The following is a 16,119-nucleotide window of genomic DNA, read 5'->3' on the forward strand; positions in this document are numbered from 1 at the left end:
ATGACTTTATTCTGGTATTATCTCACAGCAACTTTATTCTTGCATTAAAATGTTTGTATTCTTATAGTATGACCACTGATTTCAAAAAGATCTTAGCCTGCCCCTAATGTTATGTTGTAAAGTTGACCTGAACTCATACAGGCTGAACACGCTTATCAAACAAGATGGCGGCCCTGGGCAGGCTGACAACACTCTGAGCTACGGAAACCCAAAGAGTGAAAAAGCATGTTTACTTTCCAAAAAGTCAATAAAAAAATTAATGTGATTAATCAATAAAACTGATAAATAAAACTTCAAGCCCTACCTACTGCACTGATTTACTTTCAGAACAGATGAATCAGTGACAAAAAAAAAACAATCATTGTGCATTAACTGGTTTACCTGGAGTCTTGGGGTAGCTGTGGAAATGACCCTGGTCAGCAGCAGCAGCATGTTCACACGTGGCAGGAGTTCAGGACCGTTCTATAAGAAAACAAGGAGCACAGCAGGGCTTTCATCAGCCTTAAAACACAGAACCACCACCATTTAATATCCACTGTTTAAAGGAGATCCTAACACAAAACATGGTGACATGACAAAAAGGTCAATGAAAGGTGAAAACAGAAACAGAGTTAATAATGGACTGATAAAGGGATTTCTAAAATGCAACCAATCAGAATTCACACAGCAACTACTGAGGCTGTCATAGAACTAAAACCAGATTAATAGTTGGTGGGAAAAAATAAACTCAACTAGGACTGAAACAATTAATCAACTAATTTAGTAATTGATTAATTGTTAACTGGACTCAAGAAAAGGCCATTTGCTGAAAAATTAAGAAGTAATTAAGCTTCAAAAACTGTACAAATTATGTTCATATATAATTTGCAATAAAGACAAAAACCTTAATTGCCTTTTTATGTAACCATGTTTAGTCCAAAACTCCTAAATGGAACAGTTTTAGCTTATCCTGGTTAAAGGAATGCTATGTTGTAGCATTTCAGGAAACAGAGTGTCTGTTTTTTGACTAAAAAAGGAACTGAATCGTTAATTTGTATCTTTTAATGTATTTTTAATATGATATAAAAAGGCTTAAGTGGTGAAGTGAAAAACCTGCAGAATGTGCCAATTTTTATCCGATTTTATCATGAGGGAAAATGACGAAGGGATTAATAAAGTTTCTATCTATCTATCTATCTATCTATCTATCTATCTATCTATCTATCTATTCAACAGAATAGTTTCTGCCCTAAAGGTAACTATACTAATGTTTTTTGGGGTTTTTAATAACTGTGTTATGTTGTTAAGATATACACTGATCACATTTTTTTGCTAACTATGACCATAATCAATGCAGTGAACAGACTTTTTTCCCCAGAGACTGGAACAGAAGCATGTCTCTACCTCGTCTATTGTGATGTCATCGCTGTCTGTGGAGGCCCGGAGCTGGGCGTGGACGTTGATGACCTGCAGTGCTCTGGTCATCAGGCCCTCCGTCTCCTCGGTGCTGCCTGAAGACTCCCTGAGCATGGCGTTGAGCAGGGGGAAGCAGAAGGAGAAGGCAGGCGCAGCCAGGGGAGCTGCATGTGATGGAGGAAGCAAAAAGTAACGGCACGTCTTTTTTTTCTCACTAAAGTAATGGGTAGAGGGGTTGAAATATTCAAAAAGCAAGTCAAAATTTCAGCTTGAATATATCGTGTGACACATGAAGTCCACTTTAATTCATTTTTTTCGTCCAAATATAAAATTAACTTCAACGATTGTATTAATCCTTAGTTGTTATGATGCAAGAACTACTATATAGAGCCAGGTTGTCTTCTGGTCATGTGTTTTTAACCATTTTTGTGCACTTGCACCAGTCTGCCAGTAGGTGTCAGTGTACGGTGGGAAACAGTAGAAGCTGATATTCCACTAATACCCATATGTCAGAAAACAGCTGTTCAACGTAGTGAACTACATCAATGAAAATGTTAAAACAGATATAAAATTAACTTTGCAGTTATGAAATCTAAGAGTTTGGATTCAAAGCAAAAAACAGAAAAAACAAACAAACAAACAAATAGAATTAATGCTAAATAAAATAAAGAGTAGTTCCCCAATGAAATCTTTGTTCTCTTTTTAATTCCATCATTTACAATGCAGACATTTTTTACACAAAATAAAAAAAATTTAAAAAAAAAAGTGTTCAGCCCAGCTCTACCTGCAGCCTTGCCTTCTCTCTGTGGGACGGTGTGGTCATACAACAGCAGCATGGTGCGCTGGGTCGCTGTGTCCAGGTCCTCCTCCTCCCATGCCTGGTCCAGATCACATTCTGGCTTCAGCAGCCGCAGAGTCACGTGACCCACAAGAACAGCTGCAAGGGGAGAAAAAAAAAAGACATGAACAGGGAAACAGAGGAAGAGAGGAGAGGAGTCTTGAAGGTTGCCTCCTACCCAGGTGGTGGAGGTGTTTGGGCATGAGGCTGACGCCGATGTCCAGGAAGACCTGCTGGATGCGTGGAGCGGCGAGCGGGGACTGGAGGAGGGGCATTAGGACCTGGAGGACGGCAGGGAGCTCCCTGGTGATCTGAGGCGGTCCGGCCCTCAGAGTGGCCTCAAGCAGGCCCACCACACTCTGCAGCTCCACGTCCATCTGGAGGGAACCACACGGTCAGGTCAGGACAGGTGAGGACAGGGGACAGGTCAGGTCAGGTCAGGTAATATTTAATATTCTCTTAAATATTATTTGTTGGATTGAGTGAATTTTGGACCATACCCCTTTGAGTTTTTTGCGAACAGCTGACTCCTTCTCCAGCTGGACCTGAATCATTTCTTTCTGCTTGCTGGTCAGCTGAACTTCATCTTTAATGCCTTTTTTCTTCTTCATTTCCTGCAGAATTAAACAGAAGGAGGTAAAGCAGGAAAAAAAAAAACACACTTTCTGAAACAAACTAACTGCAGTTCACTCTACCTCCTGTAGCTCCAGCTCAATGATCTGCTCCTTGTAGGAGTAGGCTTTGTTTTCTCTCTTCATGTTCACCTTCTTGGTGTTTTCCTTCTGGGCGCTGCAGAACATAAACATCGATTTTATTGATTAATCAAATTTCCAAGATTTAATATTTGGAAAACTGGGATTGTTCCCCTCCCCCCCCACTAATGCACGCTTTGTGTTTCCATAATTTATAGTAATGTCAGAGTGTCGAGGGCGGCCATCTTGTTTAATAGCCTGTTTTACTACTTCTATTTATTTGGACTCTGAATCCAGATCAACTCTACTACAGCATATTAAGGCCAGGCTAAGATTTTTTTTTTTAACTTTTTTTTTAAATTACAACAAAGTCGAAATAATACAAGAATAAAGTTAATATTACCAGAATAAGTTAGTAATATAACAGAAAAGAATACATTAAAATATTGAGCATCTTGTGAAGTTGGACTTTAACATTGGCTTTACAGATCAGGAAATATTTCATCTTTTAACACATCTGGATCAAATTTTTTATCAGTAGCAGGACTTTGCAACTTTTGAAGAAAAAAAAAAAAAAAAAACAAGTACCGAGCTGCTCACGACATTCAAGTAATATTGTGTTTATTCTGCTAATATTACGACTTTATTTTCATAATTAAGCAATTAAAAAAAAGCAATACTCTGTCATGCAACTCACAGAAGGGATGTCTGAACTAAAAGTAACTTTTTGAAAATATATTTTTTTCATTTGTAATTACTATTTTCAGAAAAAAGTGAGAAAAAAGATAACAAAATTTTAATTTCAAGCCATATCACGCAGTCCTAAAAGCAGAAAGTACTTTGGAGTCCACCTAATATATCGGATGTGTGTGATTATGTGTGTGTGTGTGTGTTACCTCTGGATGATGCTGTTGTCATACAGCTCTCCCTCAGGGGTGTGCATGATGGCGTACTCCTCCCTGGTGACATGCAGAAGACTGGGCTGGGTGAGACCTTCCACGATGTGACTCATCACCCGCGGCAACAGCTTGTTTGGAGAGAGGACGCTCAGGGCGCCGACTGCGTTTTTCACCGCCTTGCAAGAAGAAACAAAATGACCAAATATTCATTCTTTGTGACGCTGTTCAACTGTAAAAAAACAAATCAGTTATAGTTAGATCCATCTAATGTATAGCTGTTCTAAGCAATTATTTTAGGGATCGAGTAATCAAATACAAAATCTGACCAAATAAAATATTGGTAAGTATTGCCATAACAGTCGTATTAATATTGGCTGTAGATACTGGCCCACATTTTCGTGTCTGTGCATCCCTAATAATTCAAAAATTACAATTAACCTGTAACAATAACAGCTCACTTTTTGAGTCAACCCAGACAAAGACTGCAAAGGAATCTGAAATTATAATTAATGTAATAAAAACAAAAAGCAGCAGTCTCTCAAAAACGTTTTATTCATTTTTAGATCCAGATTTTTAATTTTCACCTTAAGGGATTTTAAAAATGGAGGAACGCATAGCTCCAGGCTCATGTTAAAATGTTGAAGGTATGATTCAGAAATGAAGAGGAAGAGTCTGGTCTCCTCACCTGGCTGTCAGCGTTGACCTGCAGCAGCTGTGGCAGGATAGCCTCCAGGTTCTTTTCAATCAGCTCTTCAGCTTTTACCTTCATGGAGGAGAGCAGGACGGGCCACAAGCCGGGCCGGACGCTGACTGGAAGAGAGGCATGGGAACAGGGTCAACTCCAATCTACAGAGTTATCAACACGATAAGACTGAAACAATTAATCGTGATGGAAAGACGACTGAAACGATCGTCAACTAATTTAGTAATCAACTGATTGCTAACTGGAGCATAAAGTTTTGCTTCGCCTGGTTTAAATTCTATAAAAAAGAAAAATCTCCTATTAAGCACCTTTTGCCTTTTAATCAGGTCATCTAAAAAATAATCAACAGATCAGCTCTACACTGTATTGACGTCAAGTCAAGCAGACAGATCCTGATATTTGGATTTTTAAGCAGCAGATGCATCCTTTGCTACAAATGATCAATAGTTCACTAATTATTGCATTTCAGGGAATAAAATGTTTATTTTCTTATTTAAAAAGGAATTCAAAGACTTTTTATTTGTATTTCTCATTGTATAAAATAACCTTAAGTGGCTAAATACAAAATCTGCAGAATGTGCTGATTTTTTTTATTTTATCCGATCATCATCAGAAAACTTGATTGCTATTGCTAGCTGCGGCGCTACAACACTGTGATCTTTGGAGGGATTTCTTGCCATACCTATGGAAGGATGATGAGTAACGATGAGGGTCTCCATGGCCATGTTCTCGGCTTCGGTCGGGTCTCCCCATTGGCTGGCAGCGGAGCAAACCACACACAAAGCATCCAGCAGGACCCGAGGTGGGGTGTAGCTGCGGCCCAGCTCCGTCGGCTCTCCTGATTCTGACACCAGAACGTCCTGGGGCAGAACCTGAAGCGTTGGACAACAACACCGAAAATAATCCAGATAAGTGTCAAAAAGCACAAAATACCCAATAGATGGATATCATCTGTTTTGATACTTTCTCTTAGTGGGTGCAGAGGAAAACGAGCTTCTTACTTTGTGTTTGCTGATGACGACCCGCAGTTCTCCCAGAATGCCGTGGGCCAGACTGAACCCACCCAGAGAGGAGAGCAGCTTCCTGACGGTCTGCTGAGCCCTCTTCCTCACTCGCCAGCTCCGAGACAGCAGCACCGCAACTGTGGCGTGATGATACATCCTGCAGAGCAGAGAGACACGTTGACCGGTCACATGACCAGAATCAAACTGTTTTCAATGATAAACTTAGTTAAAAAAAAAGACAACTCAAACATAAATGTCACCTTTTGATGTGTCGTACCAGATTATAGCATAAGCTATTTTACATCTGCAGTCCCTTATAGGTTTTCTGTATTCCCAATCATGAAATCAATAAATTGTTTGATATTCTACAGAATTCAGAAGAGAATTCCGGTTTTCCAATTAAATATTAGTGCGATATATCTTTTTTGTTATGTTTTTACTTTTTTTGAAGGAAACTTTATTTTTTGTCCAGGCAGTGTAGTTTGACAATCAAAGCCATGATGACTATAAGTGTGTGCAGACAGACAGACAGACTCACTGTGACTTGCTGGCGTTGAGCCGGTGGGCGTGGTCCAGAAACAGCCTCTCACAGAGCTGCAGCACTGTGAGCAGAGCTGCAGACGCAGAGGAAAATCAAATGAGTCATTTTAATCAGTCCTGATTATTTCACGCATTTCAAATGCTGCACACTTCATTGTTCTTACTGTCTTCGCTGCTCTGAGAGAGGAACTTCTCTGTGGTGAATAATGGTTTCTTCTCATCCAAGACCAGGCTCCAGAAGCTGCTGAATTTGGCCTCTGTGAACAGAAGAAGCCTCCATCAGTTTAAACCCCGTATCGAAGCGCCGCGACGGAAACCGAGCCTCACCTGCTTGCGTCTCGAGCAGAGCGAGTCGACTCAACAGAACCGAAGCCGCCACGCCCTCCGCGAGCAGGGCATGCTGGGAGTTCTGCGCCGCGGCTTTCTCCACCGCTTGGAGGAGGAGCGGGGTGAGGTCTGAGGACTGGGCCAGAGTGTCACCTGAGAGCCGGGGCGACAAAACACTATGAGAAAACACCAGGGGACGGCGAGCGCATCCGACCTGAGCGGGATGTACCTTTAAAGGCCCCCAGCATGGTCTGGAGGTAGGCATGGCGGACGGCGGAGGTGGAGGTCTTCAGGGTGAACGCTTTCTTAAACCAGTCCAGCAGAGCGGAGGGAACCTCCACGGTGAGGCGGCGGCTCCACTGACACAGCACAGACACGGCGTGCACCAGGGTGCCTTCATGAACTGAACGACACACACAGGGACACCCGCTTCCAGATTCCACCGACAAAACACACCACTGACCTGACACACACGAGTGAAGTTCCCCCCCACCCACCTTCTTCAAGTCAAACAAAATTGGTGTCAAAAGTTTGTGCAGCAATTTTTTTTTTTTTTGTGCCACCATCATTTTAAAGATATTAAGAAATGTTTCCATTGGTCATGAAAAGTCTACCAGCTCCCCAACACCCCCCCCCCCACACACACACACTGATCTGGTATTTTGTATTTTTATCTTTTTATTATCTTTTTATTATCTTTTATGTTCTTTGATAATCATTCATTTATTATTTTATTATTCTTTATAATTTGATCTTTCTTTGTCTGATAAAACTTATTCTGCTCATTGTATTATGCAAATTGAACATGCTGCATCCTCATGCAGATCACGTGAACAGGGCGTGCTTGGCTCTGGTTGACTTGGGTTGGGCTCTGATTGGTCTGCTGGTTCACGCTCTCAGCCCATGATTGGCTCATGGTCGGAGAGCGGCTACCTCTGATTGGATGGCTCGCCTGCAAGGATGGAGATGGCCACTCCCCCTTTCCACGCAAGCATCCCTTTGTTTAAGAGATAAAATATGAAAAAGCCCGCGGTTTGAGTCAGAGTCTGCTGTGGATCGCGTTCGAATGCCCAGCTACGTTGATGCTACTGCTTGTCTCTAGGCCGAAGGCTCTCCGGCCACGTTTCACGAGGTAAGCGCTGGTAACTTGAATGAATCGAGCATCACGTGTTTAGTCATAGAGTGTTTTGTACTGTATTCTGTGGGGAATAAATCGAGCATATTTGTTCTAGCAGTAACAGTGTTTGATGCATGTTATTTTGCTGTAATCTGTGGGGAAATAAATCGAGCACATTTAATTCTAGCAGAAACAGCGTTTGGTTTCGTTATTGCCGCCGATCTCCTTCGACCCTGATTTAAAATTTCATAACACACACACACACACACACACACACACACACACGTGCACCCACACACACCTTCAAATCAGACAAAATTGGTGTTAATTTGACTACGTTTGTGCAGCAAATTTTTTTTGTTTGTGCTGCTTTGGCTTTGAAGATATTAATGAAAGTTTAAACGTCATTTTGATTTAGTAAAAGTGGGGTGCTGGTTGACTATTCATGACCTTAACTTTCATTAATATCTTCAAAGCCAAAGCAGCACAAACAAAAAATTTTGCAGCACAAACGATTGACACCAATTTTGTCTGACTTGAAGAAGGTGGGGGGGACAGCTTCACTCAGGTACCTGACCCAGAGGAGACCAACAGCAGTCATACCTTCCTGCTGTAGGTAAGGGATAAACATCACAGTGACAGCGGAGCTCAGAGTCTGGCTGGAGGTTCCTGACACGGCGTGGTGGCTGCAGCTGGAGATCCCTAGGAGACAACAACCAAGTCTGCTCTCATTTACACACTTGGACAGAAAAAGACCCAAAATAAACCCAGCATGAACCTTTAACTGGAGTACATTTAGTTAGTCAGTAGGAATATAATCTAATGTTGGGGAATGTTTTTAACAGAATCACCACTTGCAGCCAAGACCTCGAACAAAAACCTTTAAAGTAAATGAAGCTTATGATAGATATATTTTAAGTAGATTAGAGGTTAAATTCTGAGTTTTTCATACCAGATTTGAATTTAATCGATTTCTTATTTCTCTTGCTTTCTTCTCTAAAAAAGAAATTACAAATGACAGAAAATATTTTTGAAGAAGTGTCTCTTATTTTCAGTTGTCCCTTCTGCAAGTCTGACGGCGGATATTAAGGCCAGGCTGCAAGAATTTTTGACTCAACTTTACCAGAAGAAGGTCCTAAAATTATTAGGAAAAAAAATTTGTTTTATTGAGAAAAAAGTTTCAATAAAGTTACCAAAATCTGACACTAGCAACTGTTGGTGTTGTTTGTTGTTTGTTGTTTGTTTGGTGCTTTCATCTAAATAAACTCAGTCATCTGTTCAATAGTACCAAAGTCTTCTTATTGGCAATAATTTGATGCGTCGTACAATTTTATCCTCATATGTCATACAAAATTTGAGCTAACTTTTAAAATGTTGCAAAAATAACAAGAAAAGTGAATTAGGCATATTTCTATTTACTGGTTTGGAGTAAATCAACCAGGTAACACAAAAAGTGTGATTTCATCTAGGGCTGTTGTAAACGAATATTTTAGTAATCGAGTAATCTATCGATTATTCTTACGATTAATCGAGTAATCGGATAAAAAAAAATTATAAAATGAAATATTGGTAAATCTGGCATAATACCGGTGTTACTATCAGATATCAATATCAGTCCAATTTTTCATATTTGAGCATCCCTAACAGTTGCTTTTTTGTAGTTTAGAAAACTAACCTGTAACAATAATAGCTCACTTTCTAAGTTAACCAGAAGAAAAGTTATAGAAAAATCTGAAATTATATTGAATTTAATAACAAAGAGGCAGGCTCACAAATATGCTTATAAAAAATGTCTACAATCCAGCTCTTAGTTTATGTATTCATCTTCAGTGAGTTTAATAGATTAATTAAACTCACCTTGCCACCTAACCTGTCACGCTTTGGGTTTGAAAATACGGGAAATGCCGCCTGGAGTGGGAGGAGAGGGCGAATGAACGAATGTAAGATGGGGAGGAGGGGAGGAAATAGACCAGCGGACTGACGAACCGTTAGACCGGGGGACGAACACGGGGGGAAGCAATACGCGATATTTACGACACCTTCACTGGTCACACTCAGAAACTCATCTACCAGCCATGTACGATGCGCTCCGCCACCCGTTTCTTCAGATCGGGATATGAAATTTATTGTGCGGTTCGTCGGTAAAGCTACATTTACACGGTAAGCATCAGCTACTCAGCCGCCCGCCCTGTTCCGGCTATCCGCTCACCTCAGCGCTCTTCCCGCCGTTCGCTTTCAACCAGCAGCCCCGGAGGAGAAATGCTGCCGTACTCCAGGCATCCCCCCTGTCATTTTAAGGATGCTTATTGGTTCCCCAAAAACGATAAAAAGTCGGGCATTATCATCAATCAATAAAATCCCCACGGGCCAATCTTGAAGATTGGACTTTATGCCGCTGAGACTTAGCTTTTGTCAACAACTCAGAGGCGGAAGTGAGAGCTCCGCGCAACGCAAATGAAGTCCCGGCCGGAACACGGTGCGCTAACTAATAAAACATAAATTAACGAAGCTTCGAGGCAGGTAAATTTTCCTCGAGGAATTTTAGTAATCGAGGTACTCGAATCATTCGAGGAATCGTTTCAGCCCTAATTTCATCACACGCTGGCTTTACTAGTTGCTGTAATAAAAAAGATGTAGAGGTTTAAACCTAGCACCCTCCCCTGGAGGTTTGGACTTTGAAATTTTCAGAGAGCGTAAAACATTCGTCATTTTGAATTTTGCCGTTTCCATCAGCCTTCTCCAATGCCACATGTCAAAACGCTCAATAAAAAACATCGTCAGAAACACAAATATTGTTGCATCTTATTTCAAACAAATGCACACTTAAAGTTTCTCACCTGACAACACGCTCATTTTCTGGGCAACGACGGTGAGCTTTCCTTCAGACCCTGCAGCCACAAAATGAACATATTATCCCCAAAAAGCCAAACAAGTTAGTAAATTATCCCAAACTGAGCAGGAAATAAAATGCTGACCTCCAAGGATCTTGAAAAGGTGAGTGACGATGTCCTGCACTGCGGTGGCGTCGCTGCACTGCTGTGCCAGGTTCTGCATGGCTTTCACAGCTTCCTCCATCAGCTGGGCGTTGTTCGCCTTCAGCTGGCCTAAAACGAGACGAGACACTAAATCAACCCTAATCAACAGGTTTCACTCACCAGATGCTTTATTTTTACTTTCCATGTGATAAAATTGTTTCACACTAGAGTCTTACTTGCTATGGCCTTTCCGATATCCATGGCATACTGACTCAGATCTAGAGTAACAGCAGATAGCAGGCAGGAAACGGCTGAGGAGACACGAACAGCTTCGTTAGTGACGTACCGGTTTTCTACAGTATGATTGAAGTACTGCAAAGATGCTACATCTTAAGTATTTTTGGTCAAGTTTCTAGTGTAAATATCTTGGTGCTCTGGAAATAAGACAAAACTAACTCACAAGTAACTTTGGAGCAAGATATAGGAGGTTGTTTTAAGTCAATAATTCCTTAAAGGGGCTATATTATGTGCTTTCCAGGTACATAGTGACAATCAAGTGTTATCTTTTAATAACATTCAGTTGTTATAAAAATCTTCTATATCAAAGAAATGTCACTTCATAATTTCATGCCTTCCACCAGGTGTTTGCTAATTGCTGCAGGCTAGTCTTAAGGAGTTGAGTGAGGGAGTTACTAAGCTCAGTCCACCCAGGTGTCTTGCACAGCTGAATGGTTGCCATTTCTCAGACATGAATAATAGAATCAAAGCAACACTCCAGGAATGTTTTTGATGAGTGAATAACGTTATAACATGATGTAAAGCTCAAAAAAGTGGATTTTACAGAATGCTGCCCCTTTAATATTGATAAAAAATATTAGTTCCACTGGCAGATTACTTTGCTTATAACACTGGAGAAATATCATAAGAGTTTGAATTTATTGTTTGTCACCATTCACATGTAAAATGAGATTAAAGCTACCTCCAAAACAGTACAAACAATGTAAGAAATATATACAAGGTGATGACTTGCTCAGGGGCACATTGACATGTAGCAGGAGAAAGCTGGAATTGAACCTACAACCTTCAGATAACAAGACAACTACTCTACCCACAGAGCCAGTCGCCCCAAATGGAATAATCGGCCAGAGGAACTATTACTATTTCATCAGTATTAAGAAATTATTAACTTAAAACAAACTTCTATTTCTTGTTGAAACGTTAGCTGTAAGTTAGTTTTGTCTTATTTCAAGTGCACTGAGATATCTTCAATAGAAACAAGAGCAGAAATCGATTAGATTTCTGATCTCGTTTTCACAGTGAGGCCTCACTCTGCATGGCGTTCTCTGGACTGCGCAGCATGGTCTTCTGCAGGGCGGGCAGCAGCAGCTCCTTGAACTCGGAGTGGGTGACGTGGCGCAACAAGGAGCTGCTCTTGTCCAGAACGTGTTGCTGCGGTTTGGTTTTGCTCATAAGGACCAATTTTACGTAGAGGTCCAACAGCGCGCTCTGTAGAACACGGGAGACGGCTGGCTGTTTATTTTAAAGACTGGAATCATGCGAGAAGCTACAGGTCACGGCTAAACGATCCCACCTTGTGTTTCTCTATTGTAGCTTTGTCCTTCTGAGTGCTGCAGAAGTCCAGGCACACCCCCAGCAGGGGCAGCACTGTGGGGCTTGGCTCCAGGGTCAGCAGGGTGCTGATGTAGTGCTCAACCAGTCCAGGCTTCTGCTGGAGACAAAACAATCAGTCCAACATTCCTCTGGTTGGTACGCTGGTAGTAGGATCACAGATGGAGATCAGCAACCACAACTTATTATGTCTTACACAACAGCTGCTGCTGTAAGTCTTTCAGCCACTGGTAAATTCCACCAATGGGTTCTAAAATAATCAGGCATGCTGCGGACAGCCACATCTTAAGAGTGAATCCCTAACATGTTGGATTTATGTTAATATGTATTAGAGACATAACTTGGATTTAAAAAAATATTAAAAAGTACCAAAAATGTCTCAATCAGATCTCTCACGTTGTGACCTTTGCCCTACCCACGTATGTTTAACAACTTCAGCTAAACAGAAATGTATGAAGAAAAGAAAGCTCACTCACTTCTCTCCAGAGGTGGTAAAGACTCTTGAGGCTCGATTTCTTGGCTGTGGTTTTGGCTCCACCGACCACCTCAGCCATCAGCAGGCTCTGAACCTCCACCTTTAGCAAATGACAGCAGGTTTCCTGGTCAGGTACAACATCATTTAGCACATTCACTTAGTTTCTTTCACAAAAAAAGACCTCTGACCATTTTCTTCCAGATGGGTCCTTCTCTTTTCTCGGGAGCTGAAAACACTTTAGGGATTAACAGGCAGGTCCAGGACAGGCCGATGAAGGCAGCAGAGCCGCTGCTTTTACTGCAAACACAACCAGGCCCAGAATGAGAACGATGAGCAGCAACGGCAAAAATTTCAACATAGGCATGTGTTCGTTGCTCAGTTTAATTTTATCTCAACTTAGCAAAAAAAGAAAAATGTATGAAAAAAATTGTGTTCTGTTAATTATGTAACTGTTATAACCTTACTTCTTGGAAGTAAAATCTGTTTGACTTTAAAAAGAAGCATGATGATGTGGGGCAAAATCTCCTTCAATGGAAAAACGAGGCAGGTCGCAACAGAAGTGAGCCATAAATTTTCTCTTCCCCATTGCTACAGAAAGCTAGCAAAAAAGCTACGTAGCAAAAAAGCTAGCTAGCATGTGTATATTAGCAGCTAGTTAACAACTCGACTCAAATCGCAGAACAGAGTGAAGATGTCTGCGCGTGACTTTTGTCTGACAGAAAACTACATATACGGGATTAAATAGTCCTGCCACGACATAATTTAAGATTTTGATTAATGTATTTATGCTCAAGTTACATTTACCTATGTCTGCTGCTCAACTCAAAAATAAATTTCTGTTACAAACGTGGCAGAATTTAAAGGGACATAAACAGGCCCTGCAACAGTAAGAGATGAGCTATAAAGAAGGACGAGTTTGAGGCTCCAACCTTGGCTCCCCATTTTTGCTGATGACTCCACAGCTGAGGAGGCCCTGGAGGAGCCCGGCCACCAGGACGTCAGGCTGACTCTCAGCCAGCTGGCCGATGACGGACAGCAGCTCTCTGCGTGACGCAGCATCTCTGAACAACACAGGAGGAAATAAGATACAAACCCTACAGAGTAAACAGCATCACAAAAATAATAAAAATAAAAATAATAAAAGTAAAGTTTTGGGTGACAACACAAGCCTACCGATATCTGTGTGGGGTGAGGCAGAAGAGCTTGCACAGTCCTTTGACAGCAGGCTCTGGTAACTCTACAACAGAACAATAAACACAGAGTATTTTTTCCTGACGGAGGCTCGTTCTGAACCAGCTTGAAACAAAACGGACAACAAAACAACACAAACGTCCTCACCTTTACCCTTCAGGCACTGTTTCAGATCGCCGTATATCTGCTTGCGCTCCTTAACGCTGGCTGTGGTCACTTTTACAGCAAATTTCTTAAGGGTATCCGAAACCTGGAGGGAGAATCACGTCGAGAATTAAGAATTTACATATCACCATGTCATGACAGTACAACATGAGACAGATATCTGTGAAAATATCAAACTCCTCCACATTCGCTCAGTGCTGCTAATGCCATCTGAAGAAATGCACCGGTCAAAAACAACCAATCAGAGCCAGGAGGACGGTCTTAGCGCTGTCAATCATCCTTATGAATGCACTGCTAAATGGGTTAATGGCAGAGAAACAACACACTGCTAAAGGAAGGCAGTTTATCTGCTGCCATTGTTGGCCATGATATGTAATGTAGCAGAGTTTAACTTTTTTCATAGATTGTGTGTATCATACCACACTGTCAATGATATATTGAAAGTTTTAAGAAAATATGTAAAAAAGAAAACAAAAAAAAACAATAAATTTTTATAAAAGTTACATACTGCAGGGTGCATAACACAAATTTTTACAGTTTGAATTGTATCGTGGGGAATAATTCATTATGGTGATAATGTACCGATGAATGAAGTTCAGTTTACTGATAAGGGATATAAGCTCTGAATGCAAAAATAATTAATGGATTACACAATAAACCCAATTGGGACATCAAGTATTCAACCGTTATTTGATAGAAGTGAAAAAGAGTGCATGATGTGGCTTAATGTTTACATAAAAAATGCTGCGAGTCTAGAGGCCACTTTATAGGATATGCTTTGTCCTGTTGTTCCAATATTCCAATCTCTGACTGACTTTTTATTTAAATCTTGGGAATCAAATCAAATAAATAAAATCAGGAATAAAGTCACAGTGATAAAGTCACTTTTCATTTCTAAATGTTTGTATTTTGATGAATCAACAGGGAATTCGGGAACATTTTAAATAAAAGCACAAGCACTGTAACAACATTTTGTAATTTTAAGCATTTAGCTTGCTGAGAAACATGATTCTTCTCCTGAGTCGAATATTTCTAAATGTTTCCTTCAGGAAAAAAAAAAGTCACAGGTTTGATACCAAACTCCCATGTTGACTCTGTGTGTGTACCTCAGCATTTGCTGAACTTGTTAAAATGCCCGTTGGTAGTTCTGATAGGGGGGCGTCACTGACTGTAGGCATTTCTTTCTTTACTGTCCACTTTTAGGAGTTTTATCCGTTGAGGATAAAAACAGCGAGTTTTCGCTCTGATAAAGTAGTTTAGAAAAGCAGGTGTGTTAGCGGGCCACAGCTGTGATCAGACAGCAGTCATGCTGGCAGCAGCAGTCACATTACTGAAGCTACACGTAGCGCTCGGCTAACAGCCTGCTAGTTAGCCGCTGCTAACTTCTCCCAACGTTCCTCCATAAATGACTGAACGGGCCGAAGCGTTCAGTCAAAACCAACTCGGTTTGTTAAAATCTTGTTTTCCCTTGAACTTAGTGAGTGGCCACAAAGCTTTTAGGCTGTATTTAAATATTCAACCACACAAACCTGCGTGTCCGCTGCCATAACGCCGGTCTTGTTGCAGGAAGGACTTGTTGATATCGCTTCCGGGTCAAAACTGCCAACCATCTCCTTTTTCCGCTTGGAGACTTTTTTTTTGTTGGGGAGGTCATACTACAGTTGGACCCCCTTTCTCCTTCCCCACCAAAAGTTTTTACTGTGACAGAAATGTGATTTGCAAATGCTGAAGTTTCAGTTTTAGACTGTGTTGATAATCCACAGTGAGTTAGTTCTGATCAGATCTATTTAGTTAACTGCACAAAGAATGCCAACTCTCCCTGGTCTGGAATAAATGAGATTCAAACCTTCCTTCTGTTTCTCAGTCTAGCAGTCAGCTCACACAAATCACGCTCTAAATAAGAAAAGTGTCTGCACGCAAACAAAACATTGTTGTTTATGATTGTGTAACCTGATCACCGCAGAAGTCTTGAGTGAGTAGCACTGCATCAGTGATTTGGCTGGTCGGGATGCTCAGACTGGACGAAACTCTAGAAACTGGCTAGGAACAGAGCTGACTCGGGCTTGATAATTGATATAGGTCAAACTTCCTTTCACTATTCTTTTTAAAAATTACAATTTTAATTGACCTGACCCAGAACTTTGTCATCACCATCTGACAAAAATAAAT

At 41.0% G+C, this 16,119-nt stretch overlaps 1 protein-coding gene across 2 annotated transcripts in view; it reads right to left on the reverse strand.

Annotated features, from left to right (window-relative positions):
• The window catches only part of gcn1 (GCN1 activator of EIF2AK4), a 40,178-nt gene extending 24,597 nt beyond the window's left edge, over window positions 1–15,581 (reverse strand). The window contains exons 1-26 of one of the 2 annotated variants that reach the window (XM_014967170.2): window positions 15,480–15,581; window positions 13,933–14,035; window positions 13,768–13,831; window positions 13,524–13,655; window positions 12,783–12,891; window positions 12,596–12,694; window positions 12,082–12,216; window positions 11,819–11,996; window positions 10,727–10,801; window positions 10,491–10,619; window positions 10,353–10,403; window positions 8,119–8,217; window positions 6,628–6,801; window positions 6,399–6,551; window positions 6,236–6,328; window positions 6,070–6,145; window positions 5,529–5,688; window positions 5,210–5,399; window positions 4,510–4,634; window positions 3,822–4,000; window positions 2,929–3,022; window positions 2,734–2,847; window positions 2,412–2,610; window positions 2,180–2,332; window positions 1,384–1,559; window positions 382–462 (exon numbers count right to left, since the gene is read on the reverse strand). In XM_014967170.2, the coding sequence (XP_014822656.2) occupies window positions 382–462; window positions 1,384–1,559; window positions 2,180–2,332; window positions 2,412–2,610; window positions 2,734–2,847; window positions 2,929–3,022; window positions 3,822–4,000; window positions 4,510–4,634; window positions 5,210–5,399; window positions 5,529–5,688; window positions 6,070–6,145; window positions 6,236–6,328; window positions 6,399–6,551; window positions 6,628–6,801; window positions 8,119–8,217; window positions 10,353–10,403; window positions 10,491–10,619; window positions 10,727–10,801; window positions 11,819–11,996; window positions 12,082–12,216; window positions 12,596–12,694; window positions 12,783–12,891; window positions 13,524–13,655; window positions 13,768–13,831; window positions 13,933–14,035; window positions 15,480–15,560 (3,222 nt within the window). In that variant the 5' untranslated portion in view covers window positions 15,561–15,581. Of the gene's footprint in view, window positions 1–381; window positions 463–1,383; window positions 1,560–2,179; window positions 2,333–2,411; window positions 2,611–2,733; window positions 2,848–2,928; window positions 3,023–3,821; window positions 4,001–4,509; window positions 4,635–5,209; window positions 5,400–5,528; window positions 5,689–6,069; window positions 6,146–6,235; window positions 6,329–6,398; window positions 6,552–6,627; window positions 6,802–8,118; window positions 8,218–10,352; window positions 10,404–10,490; window positions 10,620–10,726; window positions 10,802–11,818; window positions 11,997–12,081; window positions 12,220–12,595; window positions 12,695–12,782; window positions 12,892–13,523; window positions 13,656–13,767; window positions 13,832–13,932; window positions 14,036–15,479 lie in introns of both variants that reach the window. The other variant, XM_014967169.2, reaches the window with a different exon arrangement.
• Between the last annotated feature and the right edge of the window lie 538 nt (window positions 15,582–16,119).

The sequence above is a fragment of the Poecilia mexicana genome, unplaced genomic scaffold (assembly GCF_051168715.1).
Source record: "Poecilia mexicana isolate PSO_F unplaced genomic scaffold, ASM5116871v1 scaffold_9, whole genome shotgun sequence".
In the NCBI taxonomy this organism is placed as follows: Eukaryota; Metazoa; Chordata; class Actinopteri; order Cyprinodontiformes; family Poeciliidae; genus Poecilia; species Poecilia mexicana.